The sequence below is a fragment of the Nicotiana tabacum genome, chromosome 6 (assembly GCF_000715075.1).
Source record: "Nicotiana tabacum cultivar K326 chromosome 6, ASM71507v2, whole genome shotgun sequence".
Lineage (NCBI taxonomy): Eukaryota > Viridiplantae > Streptophyta > Magnoliopsida > Solanales > Solanaceae > Nicotiana > Nicotiana tabacum.
Window position 1 is genome coordinate 187194626 of NC_134085.1, and position 18157 is coordinate 187212782.

General features: G+C 36.7%; 2 protein-coding genes across 2 annotated transcripts; both read right to left on the minus strand.

Moving 5' to 3' along the window:
* Positions 1–2337: 2337 nt before the first annotated feature.
* Positions 2338–4289, minus strand: LOC107772323 (uncharacterized). Its single transcript, XM_075256358.1, has 3 exons — positions 4038–4289; positions 2963–3925; positions 2338–2577 (listed from the first exon to the last, which is right to left on the minus strand). Exons 1-3 carry the CDS (start codon positions 4287–4289, stop codon positions 2338–2340), a joined length of 1455 nt encoding a protein of 484 aa, XP_075112459.1.
* A 4122-nt stretch (positions 4290–8411) lies between these two features.
* On the minus strand, positions 8412–14877 carry LOC107772318 (dihydrolipoyllysine-residue acetyltransferase component 2 of pyruvate dehydrogenase complex, mitochondrial). Its single transcript, XM_016591810.2, has 19 exons — positions 14551–14877; positions 13330–13423; positions 12977–13062; positions 12772–12869; positions 12641–12681; positions 12224–12279; positions 12050–12124; positions 11846–11938; positions 11094–11327; positions 10923–10995; positions 10673–10761; positions 10402–10487; positions 10250–10325; positions 9625–9692; positions 9480–9546; positions 9287–9382; positions 9103–9205; positions 8935–9030; positions 8412–8843 (listed from the first exon to the last, which is right to left on the minus strand). The coding sequence occupies exons 1-19, from the start codon at positions 14587–14589 to the stop codon at positions 8773–8775; spliced, it is 1641 nt and encodes a 546-aa protein (XP_016447296.1). The 5' UTR covers positions 14590–14877; the 3' UTR covers positions 8412–8772.
* Between the last annotated feature and the right edge of the window lie 3280 nt (positions 14878–18157).

The window sequence follows — 18157 nt, forward strand, 5'->3', positions numbered from 1 at the left end:
TGAAATGATTCTTTTCACCCCTTCTGATGGCAATTATTTCCAATGACTGTTGTTAAGTGTCTCTGAATTCATGTGCTAGTGCTGCTAGGATGGAGTTAGTTTTTTTGCAATGACTGTTATCAAGTGTCTGAATTCATGTGCTCTTCCAGCTAGTTTTTAGTTCCCTTTCTCAGTTTTTCTTCTTTTTGGTATTTGAGTAGTTTATCACAAAACTGGTCCAAAGTAAAGGGTCTTGCAGTTTAGTTGTAACTCTAAGTTGCTCAAACACACCCTCAGCCATGCTTTCCTTCCCCTCTCTTGCCACGTCCTCTACGATCCCCTCCCCCCCCCTCCTGGATCTTTCGATCTCTGTTCTCTCTCATTTCCTCTTCCTTTCATAGTCATAGAGGGTCTGGTTATTACCTTATCTGGCTATGGTGTGCTCCCGTTTCTTTCTTCCAACAAACCATTCCTCCCCAATATCTTACTGGCCCATCCTGTGAACCCACTCTTTGCACTCACTCATCTAATCTCTCTCTCTCTCTCTCTCTCTCTCTCTCTCTCTCTCTCTCTCTCTCTCTCTCTCTCTCTCTCTCTCTCTCTCTCTCGCTCCCAATAAGTCTCGATCTCGACAAGAGGCAGTATTGACCCTCAGGTTGGAGTCCTGATTCATGGGCATTACCCCCTTAGTTTTTCTTATGAAAATGCCATGAGAGGCCATGTATGTTCACTCGCGAGTAGCACAGTTGAGAACACTAAAAATCTCGAAGAGACAAACGCAATGAGATTAGGGGAAAAACCCCTCAAAAGCTTGAGAAAACAAAGCAATGTTATCATAGAGGTTTAAAGCCTTGATCCATTAATAATATCAAAGTCTTGTCCTATTGTTATATTGCAATAAAGGGGGAAGGTAAAAGTTTTTTCTATGTTGTGTGTTATGTTAAGTTTTCTTCGACTTCGAAAAAAAAGTGCAACTTCTCTAACATCATTTTTAAATAATTATCAATTTTAGGTTTTGTTTATGGAGCCGTCGTATATGTATGCTTTGTTTTACCAAGTACAGAGTTGATTGAAATTGGAATAAAAAGCAGCAATTACACTGGGATTCCTAGTTTTGGTTGTTAACTCTCTGTGTTTGTCTCTTGGCGAGATGTATTTTTCTCTTCCCCTTGGTGTTAGTCGCTTTGTCTTGCTATTGTGGTGAGATATTAGGTTGCTAGTTGCTACGTGGCCGATCAAACAGAGTTGTGTATAAATCCGCAGTGGGGTGCATCTCTTTGTTTTTCACTCTTTTCTTTGGTAGAATTATGTGCAATTGCTTTTGAGTTTGAACACCGTGTCTATGTCTTGGTATAGCGGAAGATTTCGTTGAAATTGAGGTTCAACTCGGAGACGTAAAATGAATTAGGAAGGACTGATTTGAAATTGTGTTATTAAATTCTTCTTATGAATAATACATAGGCAGAATAGGTAAAGATCCCCCTAATTTGACACTTTTTAATGAGTGTATATCTTAACTATACGTGATTTTAATTATCCCCTATGCTTACTTTTTTGGATTTTATTACCCCCCTAACATGCCACATGGCAGTGGAAGTTTGTTCAAATGGCTGAGTGCGCGTGGGGGAGTATATTTTTTGCCACATCAGTTGAATATTTACCATCCCTAACGGTAATAATTTCCCCCAACGGTAACAACCCCTATTTATTGGCTTCTTTCCAAGTCTTCAGGAAGATAGAAGGTGAATGTTTTTTGTAGATATGGCAAGCCAGCTCCTTTAAAAGTTGCGTGGACTACTGCATATCCTGGGCGACGATTCTTTGGATGTAGTCTTTATCCGAAGAAAATTCTTGTCGATTTTTTCAGTGGTATGAACCTCCATTTCCGGAGCAAGCAAACATTGTTATTTCTGGATTGTTGAAGAAGACTAACAAACTATCGAAGAGGGAAAGAATGCTAAAGTTTCTATTATTTTTCAGTTTACTTTTGAATTTGATTTTGTTCATGTACAAATAATGGTTATCTGGTAGTATGTAATAGAAGTTAAGCAACATGATATGCTGTTCGACACTGCTATCCACAAAAACAACCAAACACAATCACAACATTTTGTCAACATAGCTGGTAATTTGACAAAGAAAGTCGGAATTTAACATCTAACAATAGAGTTAAACTATGTTGTCCATATACAGCTAGACATACACATGACAAACAGGTTCACAAAATAAAGTTTAGTACCACCATGAGTATCCACAAAAAACAAACACCCCATGAATTCAACTAAAATAGCCACCCCATGAATTCAACAAAAAAAGAAGTCTAGTATATCAAATACTACATCCAAACAGTAAAGAAATTCAAGTGGTCTTCTTGGAGGGAGATTTTCCCATAACCTTAGATCTTGTTTGTATTCCACCGGGTTGGGACCTTGTCTTGATTCTAGCCATTGCAGCTTGGACTTGAAGTTGTCTTTGAGTCACAACTTCCTTCCCTTTCCATTTCAAATCTTTAGAAGGCTTATATCCAATATCACCAGTAACATGGGTAGAATCAATTAAAGGGCCAGTATAAACCTTTTTGGTTGTAGGCAAACCATGCTGATAACATTCAAACCAAAAGATACATTTTAAAGTTAGACAATAACATCATATAGTAAGTTAGACAATTGTGCCTAAAATGTAAGGACAAAAAAAATACACTTACATTAATACTTGTAAATCAGATTGTGCAACAAATACACCATGTCCTTGAAGCATAGGCCTCTTGTATTGGCTTCTTCCCCCCCTCCCCCCCAGATTTTCCTCCAGTACTTGTAGATGCCTTACTTGTAGATGCATTGTCAGATTCCTTTCTGCCTACCTTTTGTGAAGTTTTTGTTGTTGATTGTTGTGAGAAATTAGTAGTCTATTATATGAGAAAAATGAGGAATTAGCTCTTAGATAACTAAGAATATAGTAATAAAGGAAGAAGGTAGGAAAGTACCTCTTGATTACTTGTTAGTCTTGTTGGACAACTCCTCATATTATGAGTACTTGCTTTGCAAATGGAGCATGTCATAGTTATTCCCTTCTTTGATAATTTTTCAACCCTTTTTATTTCTCCAACTTCCTTTCTTCTATTTTTTCTTGGCCTTCCAGGCATATTTTGAACTGGAGGAGATAATACCTTGGGGTTACTACTTTCTGGCCACATTATCATGTTGGGAACTGGTTGTATGAAGTGTGAATATGCCTTCATATAGGTCTCTTTCCTGTACCAGTGTACAATATGCTCTGAAGGATCAAGTCTCTTGAAGTAAATTGTTGTTACAGCATGTGGACATGGAATGCCTTTAAGTTCCCAAGACTTGCAACTGCAATAACCTGTTCTTAAATCTACAATGAACTTGCATGGACCATCTTTGAGTTCAAATCCAGTATCTCCATTAAACATGAATTCAACCCTCATTGACCTCTTAACATTAGTATTGAACACTATCATGGCCATTGGAGATACACCATCCTGCCAAGTTTCAGCAAATTCTCTCATTTTTGCTACCCTAATCATAACTTTGACCCTTATTTCCTCTAGCATTGATATGATTGTCTTGTGTCTAGGGCCCAATATCCAAGCATTGAAGCTTTCGCACATGTTATTGTCACCACTGTCACACTTGGAGAATGTTTGAAAGAATGCTTCGCACCATCTTTCTTTGTTGTATTTAACTAGGTTTTCACAAATGTTATGACCCAATTTATCAAGATCATCTAGTTTTCTTTTCATTTCAGACTCAAATGTTGATCTAACAACACTCCAGAATCTTTTTCTCCTTTCAATCCCTCTCCATTTTATAGCCCAGTTTGCCAGAATGTGTCTAGCACACATTCTGTGCTCACATTCAGGTAAAATCTCTTCAACAGCTGAACATAGACCCGGCATAAAAACAGAGAAACAGTAATACTTAAACTAGAAAAACAACAGTGTTTTAAACTGGAAAAACAGTAGTAGTTAAACAGCAAAAAAACAGAAAAATAGTAGTATTTAAACAACAAAAAAATAGAAAAACAATATTACATACCTTTTGCATGTCACTTATCATGGTGAGTTCCCTGTCATCTCCCAAGTTCAAATCAGTTTGCAATAGCCTGAGGAACCAATTCCATGTTTGCTTTTTTTTTCCAGTGCCTACAACAACCCAAGCTATTGGGAACATTTCGTTATTCACATCCTTTGCTACTGCTGCCAACAGTTGCCCTTTACAAACACCCTTTAAAAAACATCCATCTAACCCTATACATCTCCTACAATCCTCCATAAACCCATGTTTCATCGCTGCAAAACAAATGTAGAAATTGGCAAACTACTTCTTCCCATCATCTGTGTCTGTCAATTTTACTGCACATGTGCTACCAGGATTTGTTTTGAGTAGCATATCCCTATAGTTCAGAATCCTACCAAACTCAGCAACATGATCCCCTATAATCTCTTTCAACACAATCTTTTTGGCCTTCAAACAAACAACCTTACCAACATAAAAACCAAGCTTTTTTCTCACCATATCCTGAATTTCCCAACCTTTAATTCTAGGTTGTGAGGTAATTCTATCTTTGAACTGCTTTGCCACATATTTTGAATTACACAGATAGTTGTAAGTGGTTTTATGACATTTGTGTCTTGGATTGTAAGTCTTGATTGTGAAGTTCGTACTCCTACCTTCCCTGCTAGCATACAACAACCAAGGACAATCAGTTTTGCATTTAACTCTGACTCTATGGGGCTCATTGGGATCCTTAACTAGCTGAATACCTTTCTTTATAGCATACTTGGTAACTACTTCTCTAAATTCCTTCACATTCTCAAATACCATCCCTAATTGCCAAGTAACAATTTTGGCAGAAGGATTATAAGACACTCTATTTGTTTTTTTCCTTCCCCTTAAATGTCCCATATCATCTACATCATCATCAGATACAGGATCACCCTCCTCTTCCAGATCTGATTCAGATTCAAAACTATATGGATCTGAACTATCATAGTAAGGCTCATCATCACCTCCTAATTTGTCACTCATATTTTTTTGGGGTTGATCTATGTTTTCATAACCTTCATCAACTCCAACTTCACCTAAAGATCCATCAGGTTTTTCCTTCCTAAGTTTTCTCCTATTCTTTTGTCTATATTTCTTTAGATCTTCTTTAACAACCCTTAACTCTTCATGGACATCACTTCCACAATCAAATGACCTCCGGATTCATCACCAGATGCTATTTATTCTTCTTCTCCAGCTGGTTCTACTTGTTGAGAATCAGCAGCAGCAGCAGATTCTTCTTCCCCTGAAAAGGAAGTCCAATCTATGGGTGAATCCTCTTCTTGAGTGGTATTCAAAGGAGTAGGTAACCATATTTCTTCTTCTTCTCCAGCTGGTTCTACTTGTTGAGAATCAGCAGCAATGTCTACTACATCATCAGCAACAACAACAGATTCTTCTTCCTCTGAAGAGGAAGTCCAATCTATGGGTGAATCCTCTTCTTGAGTGGTATTCAAAGGAGTAGGTAACCCTAGATCTGAATTTGCAGCAATAGTATTTAAAGGAGGACCACAAGGAACAAAAGATTCCCTATTGTCTTGTTGTGTGCTAGAAGATGCATTAAAAGGCTCACCCACGTGGCTTATTTGGCTACCCTCTATAGCATCCACCTCCTCAAATTGTGCGTCAGAAGAGACAAAAATGTCTATTGTGTCTCCATTGTTTAATAATATAGCAAGGTATATTAATCCCTATCTTTTGTTAATTCAACCAAAATGCCACCCTTAGCACTCATAATATAAGTTTTTCCTAACTTTGTAATCCCAAAATCCTTAGCATAATCAACTAACTCTGGTATTGACAAGTGGTCACAGTCGACATTAGTCACATGTTCAACCCTACCCCCAACATATAGAGGTCCTACCTCACTCACCAATATCCCACCAATTTTCCATCTTAGATTCAGTATCCATGGGACCCTACATAGCAATAAGAAAAAGGAAAAAACAACTCTCAAGATAGAAGTTTGTAAAATTATATACAGAAAATTACAAATAAACAGTAATCGGTAAAGACCCCCACAAATTAACAAACAACATAAAAGCCCTAATTTTACCCTAATCGGCATGCATGCAAAAGTCACAATCAACATAAAACCCCTGATTTTACCCTAACAGAAAGAGGCACGCATACCTTCAAACTCAGAGTGAAAACGGTAGAAATATTGGCGAGAATCAAAGATACCCAGTAGCTTTTAGCTCCTCCACAGTAGCTTTTAGCAGTACCTCAACGGAGAATCCTATCGACTCACAAAATCAAGCTCAAGAACGCACAATTGTCTCTGTCATTGATGATGGGAGTGAAGTGGTGAACCCTAGTTTTTCTATGTTATCGATCAAATGAACGTTGGTAAAAGGGATGGGTTAAATTTGAGGGATTAATTTTCAAGGCGGGTCGGGTATTTTAATTGGATACCCGAATTATTCCAACGTGTACAGCCATATCAGCAAGCATTTATATGTATACGACGCGTGTATACACGATAGAGAGGTTTACTAACTTATGGGGGTAATAAAATCCGAAAAAATAAGCATAGGGAGGTAATTAAAATCACGTGTAGTTAAGGTGTACACTTATTAAAAAATGCCAAATTTAGGGGGTCTTTACCTATTGTGCCATTACATATAATCTTGATGTACTTCCTTTAGCTTCTAAAAATCATTAACAAAAAGAAGATGGAAAAATATTGACACGTGAGCGTTTAATTAAATTTATTTTGCTTCTTTAACATAATAGTCTGGTCAGGGATTGCCCTTTTATATTAACTTGTACAGACTTGCTTTGACAAAGGAAACAAGGGAACTAATAAGGGAAAGTGGATGAGATATTTATATTTTTTGTTCAATCAGAAAGGAAAGGGTAAGGAATCCTTATCTTACGAATTCAGTGGTTCCAATATAAATGACTTCTAACCGACTAGAAAATGCAGTCAAACCTCTATAACAAATTACGCTTTTCTCCAAATCGATTTTTTATGTCATGTTATAATAATATATATCCTTTATAACAATATTTTATTATAGCAGTCAAAAAATACCGAATACACGAGGCTGTGATAGAGAAGTTTGACTATCCAATATAGGTGGTCTTAAATAATAATTTTGAGGGGGGTTTGCAGTCCTACCCTATATTTGTGCTACCTTTTAATCTATACCCTATTTTAAAAAATTATTGATTTGGTAGCCAGCTGACAAAAAATCCGTAATAATATGACAATTATACCCCTGACAAAAGATATAAAACTTACATCACGCATTAATCTCGTGATCTGCAACCTCATTCGTGAAAAAAGATCTCCTCTCCTCTCAACAACTTTATAAATAATTAGAAACTTATCCAGATTCATCATTAGAATCACATTTGCATGAAATTGTTTCACGTTGAAGCTAAAACTTCATGCTAATGTAGCATGAAGTTATTTCACATTGAAGTTAAAACTTCATGCTAATGCATGCTGAAGTTATATATCCTGCAGTCTACAATTTTGTCATGAGTTTTATCCGAAACTTGAGCCTAAACATGCTGAAGTTATTTAGTTCATTTGCTAAAACTTCAAATTAAACATGCTTAAGTTTTTTAGTTCATTTGCTAAAATTTTAGACTAAACATGCTTAAGTTTTTGTCTTGCAGTATGTAATTTCTACTGAGTTTTTGTTAATGCATGCTGAAGTTATTTAGTTCATTTGCTAAAACTTCATACCAAAATATGCTGAAATTTTGTAACGCAGTCTACAGTTTTGTCCTGAGTTTTATCCGAAACTTCAATCTAAACAAGCTGAAGTTTTTTAGTTCATTTGCTAAAACTTCATCCTAAACATGCTTAAGTTTTTGTCCTGCAATTTGTCAAAAGTCTTTTATTAAAGAAGGGCAAAATTGTCTTTTTAAAACGCTTCTAACAAAAATTAGGTACGGATGCAAACAGAAAAATAAAACGGGTATAAGTTAAAAGGGGACGACCAAATAGAGCGTCCCATGCAATTTTTACTAATTTTTTACACCATCTCTTGCGAGCTGACATTATATGGGGGGTTGGATCTTGGCCCAAGAATCAATATGATCTTGCTACATGATGTCTCATTGTCCAGCTGATCTAAAGCATCTGCAGCATTGATCCTAGTTGCTAATTCGTCCTTAGTTGAAGAAGCTGAAGTACATCTTAGAATCAAGTGGAGCGGATCGCAAGAGAGGTGTTTGTTTTCTTTACCTCAGTCTTCCACCAATATCTTCTTACCATCATATACCCCAAAATTTTCTGTAAACTACCTCTACGGCAATTACCCACAAGGTTCAATTCTATCTGAGGAGAGACATATCGAAAGTAACAGACAGAACTGGCATGGCATATGTTAGTAAAGAAGATAATCATGGCTTCAAGCAACAGCCTCGTGTTGAAGCATCTCTGCCTTAACAGTTCAGTGAATCTTATTAAAACAATGAATTTCCAGCTAGTATTCCACTTATTCAGACAGATGATCAACTCAATGACCTCGAGCAAAAACTTGTTTATACACTCTGCGTGAGGGAAAGACTAAATCAATGGTACATGGCCTTGCAGCCTCATTATTCTTAGGTCGTTTAGCCATTTTCCCTAGTAAAGATGCTTATATCAAGCAATAAAATCAGGCCATGGCACATAAAATCCCATTTATCATACATCTAGATTTCATCCGGCTAATTGAGGAAAACGTGAAGAGTTCAAAAGACAAGACGAAAAGGAAGTATCAGTCTACAGTAACATAGACTCTGGACTCTCTATGTAGCCTTTGAATGCTTTGAGCCATTCTGCACCAACCGCGCCTGGACAAAGGTATCAATTGAAATCATTAAAGGTTTAACCATGATTCCAAAAGAGGAAGATCAACTGTTAATAGGCAGTCAAGCCACTTACCATCAATCACCCGGTGATCACAGCTCAAGGTTACAGACATCATACTGGCAAACTCATACTGGTCTTGGCCCGTACCAGGTATCACCCTTCTCTCAGCTGTTTAAGCAATGACGATGAGCACAGATATCACAAGCTAAAATATATCAAACCACTGAGACGCAAACTTACCAGACCCAACAGCTAGAATGGCTGACTGAGGAGGATTTATAATGGCACAAAACTGCTTAATGCCGAAAGGCCCTCCCAAATTGCTGACGGTGAATGTCCCTCCCTACAAAAAAAAAAAAGTGATTGAATAAATATACTTTAATCTAACTATGCAAAGAAGATATTTAACAACTGTAATGCACACCTCATAATCCTGTGGTTTTAAGCTGTTCTCTTTTGCTTTCTGGGCTAAGCTCTTTACTTCCTCGGCAATAGTGGATAAACCTTTCTTATCAGCATCCTGACAACATGAATTTTTCCAAGATAAAATATAACTGATAGTAAGAATCAAGAAACATCCAATTTTTGTAGTGCAGTAGAGTGGGATGAGAACAAACCCTGACGACAGGAACGTAAAGCCCATTATCGGTCTGCACTGCTACATTGATATTTATGTTGTGATACCTGTGTTTGCAAGAAATAATGCACTATTAATATCCACTGCAAATTTCAACTATAGAAGTCTTCTCATATTTAACTTACTGGCGAATGTAGTCATTGGTCCATGAACTGTTGCACTGAGGAACTTTTCGAAGAGCCAAAGCAGCAGCCTGCAATGAAGTTACCCAGGTCATCTCTCTTTGAGACACATCATCACTGATAATTGATTCACTATGTTTTATACACCCCATACTATTTGGACAGTGGTTTCTCCAACTTAATAATATTGGTATATTTAGAAACTATATTAAAAGTATTACTGAAAGTTACAAATTTTTTCCTATAAAAAGAAAACTACAATTTTCATAGTTAAAAAATGTATTATCGTCCAGAAAATGTAGCCAAAGAAGATGTTTGACTTCCCAAATAGTTCTAGCCTCATATATAATGTGACAGGGGAGTAACGGTTTTTTTTTGGGACAAGCTGCAGCGATTAAGCAAACCAGTAAGGAGTTTTCAAGATTTCTTATGAGAGAATATATGAGATTCTAGCTCCACTTTTACACAGAGGTCCATGAATAGTCACTTTTTCTCTCTTTTCTGGACCCTCCACGAATTACAGAAAGAAGGCCAGAATTGTCTCCCTGACGAGATAAAAAGACCATTGGTTTCTTTTTCCTTTCTCCTTGTTGGGTGGCACGGTGGATCTTAATGGAGTGTTTCATACCTTTATTACAAGATCATTAACAGATAACTTCTTTCCACCTGAAGCCTCTTGCAATGAATTGAGCTGGCTCCTCAATCTGCAGACCGAGCAGCGTGCAACATAAATAACAGAAAGTTTAATTCTGCTGTTGTGAAATGAAAAATAATACTCACTCCATAAGTTTGTCGACACATGTATCAACAGTCAAATAGTAATGGGGAATGGTTTGCTTTGACAGCAGCAACCGAGAAGCTGTCACCTGCACAGATTACACCAGAACTGATATAACTAGGACAAAACCTTGAGCATGTAAAAGAAGTGGGTAAACAAAAAGTATATCTAACACTCAATACAAGGGATGAATGGTAGATAACACGAACAAGCAACTAAAGTTGGCTAATTCTGGGAATATGATGGTGCATCCCGCAAAGGGGTAAATAATACCTTTCTTATCTGCGAAACTGGAATATCCATGTAATCAAGAGCTGCATCAGCCTTGGGAGCTGCTGCAGGGGTTTCCTTTCCACGAGAAGCTACATCAAAGAAAAGAGATTATTGATTCTTCTAAATTACATAACTTCTAAAGGGAGATCTCTCCTCCCATAAGGGAAAAGGGAGACACGTTCAGTGACATAAAACCAACAGTAACATCATCTAGCATATAAGTATACATGCAGAATCGGGAAAAGGTTACCAAGATAATCTTCAATATCAGCTTTAACAATTCGTCCCTCCGGACCTGTTCCTTTGATGTTCGAGAGAGGTATCTGCTCATGTTCACACAAATGCAGAATTAATGTCATGGCTAAAACATGTTGACCTGAATCATACTTTCAAAAGTAGCCTAACTGGAGCAAATAAGTACATTGTGATCTTCCGCTAGTTTCCTAGCCAGTGGACTAGCAAAAATGCGATCTGCCGGAGGTGCACTAGGTTTAGAAACTTTTGGCTCTGATGGGGTGACAGGTTTCTCGGCAACCTTTTCTTTGGGAGGTGGAGGAGGAGATGCTTTTGGTGAAGGCGTAGCATCTGATGTTGAAGGTTGGTAATCTTTAAATTTTGCAATGTCATCTTCCTCTTCCACGGTAATAGCAATCACCTACAGAATTTCCAGCATTCATCAATGAGTTTTATGATTAGTTCACACAATGATTTGGCTATTGTTGCCATGTAAAGATTCAAAGAGGAAGAAAAATTCTGCTGGGCCAAGTATATGAGTTTAGGAGCCTACTGTGACTGAACAGATGCATTACATCACAAAATAGGGGAATCATCGGGTTCTCTATGTAGCTACTAGCTAAAAATATGAAAAGTCAGCAAAGCGAAGGCTTAGAAACAAAGTACCAACAAAGATACAAGTCAAAAAGGAACTAGGAGGTCCAAGCATTAACCTTTATGGTGGAATGTGCAGTGTGATGTGTCAATTACATAGATGCTGATCTATACAAGTAGCATAACATTCCACACAGTGAAAATCCTAGACAAACAAGTGAAGAATTCAACAATAGAGATAATAGTGAGTCCCTTATACCACATGGCTTAGACTCTAAGTTGGGTAACACCAACATAAAACACACTCAATTGGTACCCTCAATCAATTAGATTAAGAATCAATACCTCTCCAACTTTGATACTGCTAGCCCCGTCTCCTCGAAGAATCTTAGCTAGATATCCCTCTTCCATGCACTCCATCTCCACAGTTGCTTTATCCTATGAGGATTAAATGAGTACCATAAATACCAGAATGCAGAAGTCACGACACATAAGGAAAAAAAGTCCCTCAACAATATCATGATAATAGCACCTAAAAAGTGTTCCTACTGTTTCCACTTCACATAGCACTTCACCAGGAGAAACTTTATCACCCTCTTTCTTCAACCATCGAGCAATATTTCCCTGCATAGAAGTATCAGAAACTGCTGAGGCGCTTAGACAACCAGAAGCGCAAAAAGACTAATGATGGTCTGAGAATCTTTAATGAGAGGAGCTATATACCTCTGTCATTGTAGGTGAAAGAGATGGCATCCCAATCTCTTGGTGTGGAGGAAGATCTGAAAACAGAAAAGATACAATATTAATTTGATTGCAAATTGGGGGTTTTCCACTTTCGTACCATGTTTCGATTTTGAAGCTACTAAGGATAAGAAGGATCCCTCTAGCAAGAGGTTGAAAAAACAAACACAAATAGAACTAAATTAAAAGATAGGCCAAATGGCAATGCAAATGACTCAATTAGAGAGGATTGACATGACATTGTCCTCTCGTGAATCTTAACCAATAAATAGGAACCAAACTTGCAGTGATTAAATAAATGCCCATAAAATCAAACATTGTTTATAAGCATCCTGGAGGATGCCCTGAGAATAAATTTTCTAATTGAATAGCCACAGGCCAAAGTGACAGTAAAAGTACCTGAAGCAGTGGAAAAACACCTCCTTGAAGGCACTTGTGATCTGTCACAAATAAGACAAATCAGAATTTGCTTGAAGACAATGATCAAAAATTATTTTCAAAAATATGTAGAAGTAAGCCAGAGAACAAACCCTGAAGACCCTCTCATGAAAGCAATGCTAGCCGTGGAGGCACATGGATCAATTGCAGTTCTCAAAGCATTTCCATTATGTGTTGCTACAAATGACACCTACAGTTAGAAACACGATCTTGATGTTAACATTGCTGCTCAAGATTCAACAGGAAAAAGCAAAGTATTAAAGGAGGGTAAAAAAGAAATAGAGGTCTGGTCACAACCGTGGGTGCCACTGCTCTACAACGGTTGTTGGAGACTGCTGGACCTGAGTTGCATCCACTGAAGGACTTGGGAATGCTGTGTCTCCCTACATGAACAAAACCAAATTGGCACCTTAATATATCTGTAAAAGCCACAAATATTTGAATCAAACATCACACGGAAAAATGAAGACATCACCAGGAAGAGATCATCAAGACGGTTAGTCGCAATAACAAGAAAAGAATGACGATAAGATATTCTTCATGGACATGTTCAGCCATTGTCATATTCAATGTTAAGCAATTGGACACAATGAAAAACATATGATAATACGGATAATTATAAATATCAATAGTTAAAGATACTAATTTACCATCTCCCTTCTCCATAGAAGACCTCGTGCCATTACTGAACCAGCGGACAAGAATAGCAGAGTCATGCCGTAATAAGTTCGAAGAACTTCTGATCTGCAAATAATTTGAAAGCAATGGAAACAGAAATAATATGAGATGAACAGGTTCTGGAATAATTGAAAACACAGTTGGAAGTTCCAAGGCGGGACCAGATAAATTACATAGATTAGGCAATGGCATCCGAAAAGACTAACTACATAAGATGCATCACCACTATATAATTTAAAGTATTTCCTTTCTTTCTTTCTCCCTTTTTAGCATCGTGATGGAGGTGTGGCCTAGTGGTTAATATAGTGGGAGGAGACCATGAGGCCTCAGGTTCAGATCTCAGCGTAGGCAAAAAGTACTAGGTGATTTCTTCCCATCTGCCTAAGCCTTGGTGGACAGAGTTACCCGATACCTATACTGATAGGAGGTAGCAGGTAGCTGATGGAATAGTTTGTGTGAGCGCAAACCGTCCCGAACACCACAGTCATATATAGAAAACCGCGAGGAAGAAGGAATACTTTTTGCCTAGAAAGGGAAGGCAAAAAATAACTAGATACAGTTTCTAGGATCGAAATGGTGAGACTAATTGCATGAGATTCATGGTCATATCATAACAACAACAACATACCAAGTATTATCCCACGCGCTCATATCACCATAAGACAAATATTTACCAGTAAACAGATGCCTAAAGTCTACAACTGCTATTGGCAAAATATAAAGAACTTTCATGTCCCACTTCATGTGCAATGAGTTATTTCATTTAGGTGGGAGCATTGAACCAGCTTCCGACTATCAAATCGCCAGTGAGAAAATGTGCCTCATTCAACCTAATAGCAATATAAATCACAAGCTCCAAATTCATAAAATTTAAGCCCTACAGTCATAAACTAGTTTATAGCTCAACTGCAAGCATAGCTCCTAACCCCAATTCCAAAATCTCATACAAAATAAAACACGGGCAATCACAAGTCTGCCGCACTGAAGAAAAAGGTCAATAAGAAATACATATACTTTTTAATATTGACTTAGAAATGCGGCACAACCACAGGCTCATATGGATCACATACTAATTAGACAATCAAATTCTTCCTTCAACAAATTAACCTCTTCGCACAGATTTTAGGGATTCAAGAATACAAGTCAATATTGAAAAATTGAATAGATAAAAAGAAAGGAAATCAGAATCAAACCTTTTTGGAGTGACGAAGGACGTGAGTAGCGTAAGTCATGATAATGGTTCCAAACCTCCAAATCGAAAATCTTCCCCTTTTTTTCTTCTTTTAATTGTTAATAAAGCAGTGTGAAAGGGTAGGCTGAAGGTGGAGGGTGGAATTGGACACACAACAGATTCAACCAAAATGGAGGAGGCTCCTACGGCTCTTAATAATAATAACTACTATAGGGTATAGACTAATATTCTTCGGTTTAGATCGCGTTATTCTTCCCCCGCCCACCTCACCTCGCTTTTCTTTTTTCTTTATCTTCTCGTCTTTTTTATTTTAAAAAAATTAGTCCTCGCTTGTGTATGTGCTTTGGTGGCTGTCGTAGAACAAGCTTCCCCAGTCACTACCCATTTTTTTGGTGAATAAAAAATTTAACAAACTTAGGTTATGTACAATTGTACGTAAAAGGAAAAAACGAGACTATCTATTTTCTTTGGCTCATAATTATGTATAGAGTTTGAACCTGATATATTCAATTTTTCAAGTTTACCGTACTAAAATGATTTTACTTTTGAAATTATAAGTTTAGGTTCAATATTTGTAACAAATATTTATAGATTGCATTCTGCATAAAAAATACTAAGTTCAGATGAATCAATCGCCTTAAAATTATATTTGCCACCCAAGGCTTAGAGTTCAAGACTTTTGATTATCGAAAATGAAAAAATTCTTAAACATAAAAAGTGTCCAGCTCTGTCATAAAAATAAATTAATTGAATCAGAGATTTTCTGATATTAATTGTCCGAATATGCGCATAGGTGGCTCGGAGAGAAAAAAAAAAGGCAAAATACATAGTTTACCCATTGACCTTGTACCCAAATTCCTCTTACACATTTGTTCACTACGGGAATAATATTACACACTTAATTTTTCAAAAGTGTGTCAATAATACACTACTTTTGACCAGTCCAAGTAATAGTCTATGCTGGGTATCACACGCGCGTCTCTAAATTAAAAGGACTTAATCACCCAACCCTTTTAAAGATCCGACCCACTCAAATAAAAAATCCAACAATTAGTGCACCACTTTCCCCACCACTGCACCACCTTCTCCACTATTGCAAACCCTTCTTCTTTGTAAAAAAAAAAAATATTCTGCCATAGTTACCACAAAAATACTAGTCGTAACACCCAAATAGATACACATAAATAACATATCCAAAAAAACTTTACTGGTCGGAATTTCGCTTGAAACTCCATCTCCGACCAACCCTTCATTTTGGTATTATCTCTTCTTTTTTACAAAACTCAATAATGGTGAGCCAGAAGAAAATAACGAAAAGGAAAAATTTCAGTCCTTTATTTGGCACAATGAAAGAACCAAAAAGACCACTTTATCAACAAAATTCCAAAACAAGAAACTGAAAACTTAGTTTCTTCTGCAATTCTGTCCTTCTCAGTGACATAACTACCACCAAGAAATTTTCGGAGAAATTTCGAATCTTGAGCAACCAAAAGAAAATGGAATAGGAAAAGGTTGAATCGGGGAAGAAGACGAAATAGCGGGAGGGGTGATGAAACTTGGGGGTGGGGAACTAGGAAGACGCGGGGTGGGGGTTGGGGCGGGGAAGAAGACAAGAGCGGGAGGGGTTATTTTTTATTTTTTTAAATTTGTTAATTGGCGTAAAAAAGAAAAAAAAAACTTAAAAATTAGACACATGGATTCTTCTTAAACCTTATGACATGAAATTCTTAGCATTACGCGCCTTGTGTTATGTGAAGAACACGCAGGTGCCACGTAGTTAAAGTGGTGTGTTATTGGCACACCTTTAAAATGTTTGAGTGTGTAATATTATCCCCGTAGTGAACAGGTGTGTAAGAGGAATTTGGGTACAAGGTTGATGGGTAAACTATGTATTTTGCCCCAAAAAAGGAATTTTTACATTGTTATACACTATATAAAACTATATTACCCTCCCTACTCAAGTTTTACTATAATTACATTATATACCCAATTACCATTTTGTACATTTTAAGGGAATTAATGATAATAATTAGTGTCCTAAAATTACTCTAACATATCTTCCACTCCCCCACGTTTCTCTCTCCACGTCCCACCCCCCTCCCCCACGTATCTTGCACCCGCCCACAATTCCACCATTGACAATCATTAAAAAGCTTTGAAGCTTTGAATTCGAATTTAGGTTTTCAAAAATATTATTTGTTTGAATTAGATGTTGTTGCAAAGAATTGGGAATTCTCTCTACGTCTCTCTCTATCTCTCAATCCCTAATTTCAGTAATGTAAAGCAAAGGAAAAGAGAGCAGCAATTCCACTTTTGACAGCCATTAAAAAGCTTTGAAGCTTTGAATTCGAATTTGGGTTTTCAAAAATCATTATTTGTTTGGATTGGGTGTTGTTGCAAACAATTGGGAATATGGTTTGGAGTTTATATCTCAATTTTGAGGGGTTTTGGTGAAGATTAGACTTAGTTTTTGCTGAATTTCAGATTGAAACTCGTCGAAGAAGAAGAAGACATGATACACATTATATTTACGAAATTGTAGTAAAATTGTAGAAAAATTGTATTATGCTGTTTATATATTTTTCTTTTATTTATTTAACTATTGTATGAAAGTTGAACAACATTGTATAAAAATTATATTTAAGTTGTATGATATTGTAGTTGTATATAACTGAGTAGAAATAATGTATGAAAATTGTAGATAAGTTGTATAATATATAATTAGTTGTATGAAATTTGTTTTTACTATGTATAAATCAGATACAAAATATACAAAAGACATATTGTATAAAATTTGTATTTAAGTTGTATGTTATTGTAGTTGTATTTAACTGGGTAAAAATAATGTGTGAAAGTTTTAATAAGTTATATAATATATAATTAGTTGTATGAAATTTATTTTCACTATGTATAAAATTGTGGTATAACTGATCTCGGAATAATTAATCCCGGAATTGTAGTGTATTTTAGAATAATTAATTTCGAAATAAATAAATATGGGATAACTATAACCAAACAACCCCTAAGAGTGCAGTTTTGGATTATTGCTCATCGCATTCCGTGAAAGGGTCTCTAGTCAAGTAGTGTGATGTGAATGTGACGACAGTAAGTAAGAGGAGATTTGGTTAACTCTAATTATAAAGAAGCAAAGGAGAGTGGGGCGGGTGATGAGCCATGTCAGTTGCAGAGTGTGCAGCCAGCAGGTAGATATTCCGTTTCTAATTGTGATATTCTGTTTCTATGTATTGCTTCGTATCACTATCATCATATCTTGGGGTTTTTTAACGTTTCCAACTTCTTTTTCCTCTTAATCTTTCACTATTCACAGAAAAAAGATGTTTCATTGTTAAACTGTCGAGGGGAATTAAATAAGAATGGGGCGGAAGAAGGTGGAAATAAAGCCAATCAAAGACAAGCTTAAATGAGGACACTAATAATGGATTGAGAGCCTTTTAAGGTGGAATATTTTATAAACAAAACTTGCGTAGGTAGGGTAATTTATTAAACATGAACATCAATAGTGTATAAAAATGAAAAAATCCAAAAAAGAAGGGTATAGCCGTATAGGTGGGCTAAGGTCAGTGGTCAGCGATACAGTAGCTCTCAAT